This window comes from Corella eumyota, chromosome 7 (genome assembly GCF_963082875.1).
Source record: "Corella eumyota chromosome 7, kaCorEumy4.1, whole genome shotgun sequence".
Lineage (NCBI taxonomy): Eukaryota > Metazoa > Chordata > Ascidiacea > Phlebobranchia > Corellidae > Corella > Corella eumyota.
This window is the reverse complement of record NC_137496.1, coordinates 9,809,157-9,815,178: the sequence shown is the minus strand read 5'-3', so window position 1 is coordinate 9,815,178 and position 6,022 is coordinate 9,809,157. Positions and strand designations below refer to the sequence as shown.

Sequence of the window (6,022 nt, the reverse complement as noted above, 5' to 3'; positions counted from 1 at the left end):
TTTGTTAAATAATTATTGCTATTGTGTGTACTTTAAAAGATTCATCATGAAATAAATAAAATATATGGCTTATTATGATTACTGTAACTGAATATTGTCTGTTTTTGGATATCCCTTTTTTTTGTATATATCTTTATCCTCCATGTGGAAAAGTCGAATGCGCGACTTAAACATAGAGTAACATCAGTTACTCCGACCCAGTCTCGAGTTGCCTTTAGCAGTACGAGATAATATATAAAATATAATTTCCTAATAATTATACTTCTGATTAAGTGCTGGCTCAGCAGGAGTTTATACCATTTATAGCGCTTTACTCAAGGGTGCTACAGCATGAGAGCAGTGGGGATTAAATCCACGACCTCATGTGTAGTGTAGCAAGTGTTCTTTTTTTGTATATATTTTTATCCTCGATCTGGGAAAGTCGAATACGCGACTTAAACATAGAGTAACATCAGTTACTGCGAGCCAGTTTCGAGTTGCCTGTGGTAGTGTGGGATATTATTGACTATAATTGCCCTTGTTTATAGCGTATTACTCACGGGCGCTACAGCATTAGAGCAGTGGAGATTAAACCCACGACCTCATGTATGGTGTAGCAAGTGTTCTTACCTCTACACCACACTGCCTTTATTCTCGATGTAGGAAAGACGACTTTTAAATATTATTGATTATAATTGACAAATTTTTAATAAGCTAAGTGGTTTTTAGCTAGGCAGGACTTTATACAGTTTAAAGCATTTTTCTTAAAGAAAATACTGCATGGAAGTAGCGGGGATCAAACCCCGTACCAAAATCATTATTTAACACTACAATCTTAATTCTATATGTCTATAAACGTTTATTTAAAAGATAAAAAAAAATAAACGTTTATTTAAAAGATAAATATTGTTTTAAAAGGAGTACAATTTAGTTTGTAGATCTTTAACACACTTGCTTAACTTAAAAAATAATAAAATAAAAAAGTAACTGTGACGCGTGGCATGGAACGTCAATAAGCTGCCACTTCTGTTTAATTTTTTTATTTTACTACAGACTATCAAAAATAAAAAGTTTGGTCGTTCTTAAATTAGATGAATTAAGCAAAATGAAGTTATATATTAAGTAATAATGTGTTAAGCGTGACTTAGTGGTAATTATTTAACACAATTGAGTAATAATTTGTTTTTTAGGTGTATTAATCTGTAAAATTATAAAAGACAAATTAATCGTATTTGATCTTTTTAAAAACATTAATGACTATCTGACTATGTCCATTAAGACCAACAAACTGACGGACTAATTAAAATTATTTAAAACCAGTTGTTTGAAAAAAGTGTCTGCAATACTTTAAATTGATAAACCCATTTAGAGTTAAATCTAATTTGTCCGGCAGACGAAATAACTGGCAACATAACCTGCCTGATAATGTAGTGGTCAGAAAATTTGGCTTCACTACGTGGGGTTCTGTGTTTGGTTCTCACTGCTTTTATGCAATAGCGATAGTGCCCTCAAGTAAGGTGCTCTAAATAGTATGAACTCCTGCTGAGCCATCACCCAGCTGCCCAGTCTCAAAAGTAGGGCAGTTTTCGACGACATCTCGTGCGTGCAAGCGTAGCGTGACCGCGCGTGCACGCGCACCAAAATTTCCGGTCCAGACATGATTTATGTTAGCGTGTTTTAGGCGTCAGTACTGCGAGTGCACATTTTTTTAAGACACCAGGCGTGTTTTTTTTCAATGAAAAAATCTTGTGCGTGCTTTTATGCAATAGCAGTATCGCCCTTGAGTAAGGCACTATAAATGGCATAAACTTCTGCCGAGCCAGCACTTAATCAGCAGCATATTTATCAAGCAATTAAGACCTATTAAGTTTAAATTAAACAAATTATTTTTTTTGCAGAACAATTTATAAACTGGTTTACATAATTTGCTGAATTCTTGCTTACTAAATATCAGTGACTGACTGTCAGACTGTCTTATAACATTTAGTCACAGTCTGACAGTTAACAATCTGATAATGTGTTTTGTTCAATAAAAATTCCAATTCTTAAAGTCAACATGTTTTATTAAAAAAATTGAAATGACGACGTCAATTGGAGACCAAGAAACTGACTGGGATAATTTTGCGATGTTTTCACAGACGGATATAGATGATACTGAAAACAAAGAAATATTAGAACAAAAAAACTCAAATCTTGATGATTTGTTCCAAGAAAATTTTGATAACTTCGAAAACTTTTTATCGGAAAATAACGAAAAGAATGCTCCCAGTGTTGATAATTTGGTCAATAATTTTGAAGAGGGTATAGTAATGAGTTTTCATCCAACGGTAGAAGGACATACTAACGATGAATCGAATTTAATTTGTCCGCAACTATTCGAAACCGAAATTTTACCCAGTAGCAAAATTTGGAACAGTATTGTTGACAATTACGGTCGCGTGACCGCTTTAGAATGGAAGACATCACAAATTCAAAAACAACATTTGTCATCGTTAAATTTAATTGTTTCATCACCTTCACATAAAAAGAAATTTAAAGAAAATGAGACAGCTATTGAAAAAGAGTCATCCGAAGAGCTTGATTTTCATAAGATGGTTGACTCGGATTCATACCAGTCTCAAAAACAGGCTTATTTTATCACGAAATCTCAAGAACATGGAGGTGAAGTGATGCAAACAGCTGATGAAGTGATAGAAGAATTAGAAGGGATGATGTTGGATGTTGATCTTGAAAACGCAGCGGTGGATTATGAGGTCCAGCAGCAAACTGGGATCGTATTCGATGATGTCATCTCTTTACAAAGTGATTTAGATGAGGGGTTCGAGCAGTGTATTCATTCGCAGACTCATGGATCTACTTCCAGTTTAGAGGAAAGCGAACGTGCTGTCGATTTAAAACACACTTCACTTTCTGATCTTAATATCTTAAATGAGGAACTTGAAATGCAAGTTCAACTACTATCTGCCGAACTTTTACAAGAACTAAACCACCGAGATGAGCTACAGTTTGAAAACGAGGTTAAAAACACGTTTATATCAAAAGTATTAGAAGTTCAATATAAGCGGGAACAATTTCTAAAAACGACGAACAATAACGCGGCGCTGTCTTTAAAAAATTTGTCCCGCGGGCGTAAAAACTCAGCTGCTGATGGAAATTCAACAAAAGGCCGGTTTTTAACAACAGTTATTCCATGTAATATAAGTGATGTTATAACGCTTGATAAACTTCAAGTTTTGATTAAAATATTAGATGCTATAAAAATGGATAGCGACGACGTCCCTAATTTATTGACCTCGTATATCCTTAAAGTATTATGTCCATCACCCGCTGGTCATTCAAATCATGTATTAGAGTTATAACTGTGTGTTTGTTAGGCAATTTTGTACAGTCTTCTGTTAGCTTTAACTGGAATTTAAAATAAAATTTATAAATATTATTTTTATTAGGGATGGGCAAATCGAATCCGAGTCTGAGTTATTTAAGCAACAATTGCGCAACAAATACAATTTTTACTTAGTAAAATTTTTCGCATAATAAATTTGAGACTTTTACATTTTCGTTTGGACTTAAAATGATATTGCTATCAGCGGTAAGTGGTTTTGCCAATGTTAAACACTTTATAATCCATAAATACATGTTTTTTGGCAAATTTTGCAGTTTAAAATTATGCGGGAAAGATTCTCGTGAACAGTTATATACGTTTAAATGATGTCATAACCGAGTACTCGGACTCGGCCGAGTATCGCAACAAAATACTCGGGCTCGTATCCGAGTAATTTGGATTTCAGCCCATCCCTTGTATATATATACCAAAATTAAAAAAATTAGGATCTTTTGCAAATTCTGCCTTTTTACAGATTCAATTTCTTAACGGTGTTTGACAAATTTTTCAATAATTTTACAGTTCTTTAAAATTGATCCAAAAATGTAATAAAAAAAATTACTTTTTTTTATTAGTTAAATTATGTTATCATCTGTTAATGAATAATACAATGCCTAAATTATGTAGCGTAAATTATTACATTTTTTTTCAATAAGCTGTGACAGTGTTCTGATTTTTTCTAATTCATATTAACTTAATACTTATATACATTTTTGTGCATAAATTTTTGTTAAATTGTCCTTATTTTTTGTTACACAGTCTATTATAAGGTTAAAATTATTTGAATGAACTACAATAACTGTTTAAATTTTTTTTTTAAATCTTTATCTAATGCTTTAAAATTTTTGTAATTTTTTTTGGGTTATTTTAAATTTCATTAATACTTGTAGTTTAGTATTAGTAACATATTATTCTAAAACAGATATTTTTTTTGTAATTTTGTGAGATATTTTTTTGTAAAAAAACAGATATTTTTTTTGTAATTTTGTTGTCATATTGTATAATAATGCCCAAACTGAAAGTAATTTTTTCAAGCAAAAAATAACAATTGTGTTATTTAGTTGTGTAGCAACAAAAATTTGCTTTTAGTAATTTTTGAGTGCACCACAAACAGCAGTTTTTTTTATATTTTCATGCGCCATAAATTATACAATATATTTTTTTGTCTGTTAAGCTATATTATAAACGCTTGCTTACATTTTTAGCTATGCTTAAGGAAAAATTTCAAAATTCGTCATTTATTGTACTAGTTCACAGCATATTATAATTGGAAGCGTCTTATTGAGGCAGTAATTTTTCTTATTTTTTTTATTAAAAAAGCATAATTGTATTTAAAGATCTGGTACTTTACAGTCCTCAAATTGACTTATTACTTTTACGGCCCTCATTATTTTATTATTTTAGAGGACCGTAAAGTACATATGTCTAAAAAACTTAATGGTCTCAAATTTTTCAATTATTTCTGTAAATTTTTATTTTTATTAAAAAATTTAGTTCATCAAATTTCTGTATAATATTCTGAAAGCAATTGCATGAAATTTATGTTTAATTTTTCTTTTACAATATGCATGTGGTCTGTATTTGTTACTGTGTTTTCGATTCTTTTTTAATCATCCATTTTTTTTTTGCTTTAGATACAGAAAAAAAGTTTAGGATTTAAAAAAAAAAATTTTTAAATTAAAAAAAAAAATTCAAAATGGCGGAAGAGGAATATATTTTGGATTTAAACAAGATGAAGATCGCTGATCTGAAGCGGGAGCTGCAGGAGAGGGGCCTTAAAGTGTCCGGAAACAAGCAGGATCTGATCCAGAGGTTGCAGCAGTATCTGGAGGAGCATGAAGCTCTAGTTGATGAAGATGATGCTGCGATCCTTGGGGAAGAAGACGAAGATGAGATCATTGAGACTCCTCCTCCGGAAGCGGTAGTAAAAGAAAAAGTGGAGATCAAACAGCCGGAGGTTTTATTGGAGGAGAAATCTTCTGTAGAAGAGAAAATTGTTTTAGTAGAAGAGCAAAAAGAAAAAAAGACAGAGACGCCGATTGTTTCAAATCTATCTGACGCCGAGAAGAAAAAATTGCGAGCCGAGAAGTTCGGTCTCAAAGTTTCAGAACTGTCTACTGATCAGAGACTCGAAAATCGATCTCAGAGATTTGGAGTATCTAACGGAAATTCAGCAAAAGGTATTAAAGCAACAGCGGTCCCTGTTGACAACGACAAATTAAAACAACGTCAAGAAAGATTCGGGACTGTTGTTTCTAGCTCGCTTATTAAATCAGAAGCCGAAGAGAGAAAACGAAAAAGGCAAGAACGGTTCGGACATTCTGTCAGTGCTACTTCAAATTTAGAGGTAGATGAAAAACGAAAAAAACGGGCTGAACGATTCGGAACAGCTGTCGTTTGAACAAAAATCAAAAAATTTTACGTTAGTTGCCATCTCTACTGGAAACGTTTAAAGCATAATTCTTATTTTATTGCTGAAATAGAATCATAACATTTGTGTGCGGCTTTTAAACACAGTAGTAGTGTCCTTTTTTTAATACAAAAGCTTGTTAATTGTATCGTTTTACCAATATACCACTTTTCACTAGTATTAGAAGGTTTTTAACATTTATTAAAGTTAAATAGCATTGGGTTTAATGGTAAATGCTCTTTGTTTTTAGA

At 32.1% G+C, this 6,022-nt stretch overlaps 2 protein-coding genes across 2 annotated transcripts; both read left to right on the top strand.

The window, feature by feature from the left end:
• The first annotated feature begins 1,884 nt into the window (after nt 1–1,884).
• On the top strand, nt 1,885–4,990 carry LOC145760113 (fasciculation and elongation protein zeta-2-like). Its single transcript, XM_082573983.1, has one exon. It carries the CDS (start codon nt 2,058–2,060, stop codon nt 3,336–3,338), a length of 1,281 nt encoding a protein of 426 aa, XP_082430109.1. The 5' UTR covers nt 1,885–2,057; the 3' UTR covers nt 3,339–4,990.
• LOC145760115 (SAP domain-containing ribonucleoprotein-like) lies at nt 4,985–6,022 on the top strand. The gene has a single exon (XM_082573985.1). The coding sequence runs from the start codon at nt 5,058–5,060 to the stop codon at nt 5,760–5,762; it is 705 nt and encodes a 234-aa protein (XP_082430111.1). The 5' UTR covers nt 4,985–5,057; the 3' UTR covers nt 5,763–6,022.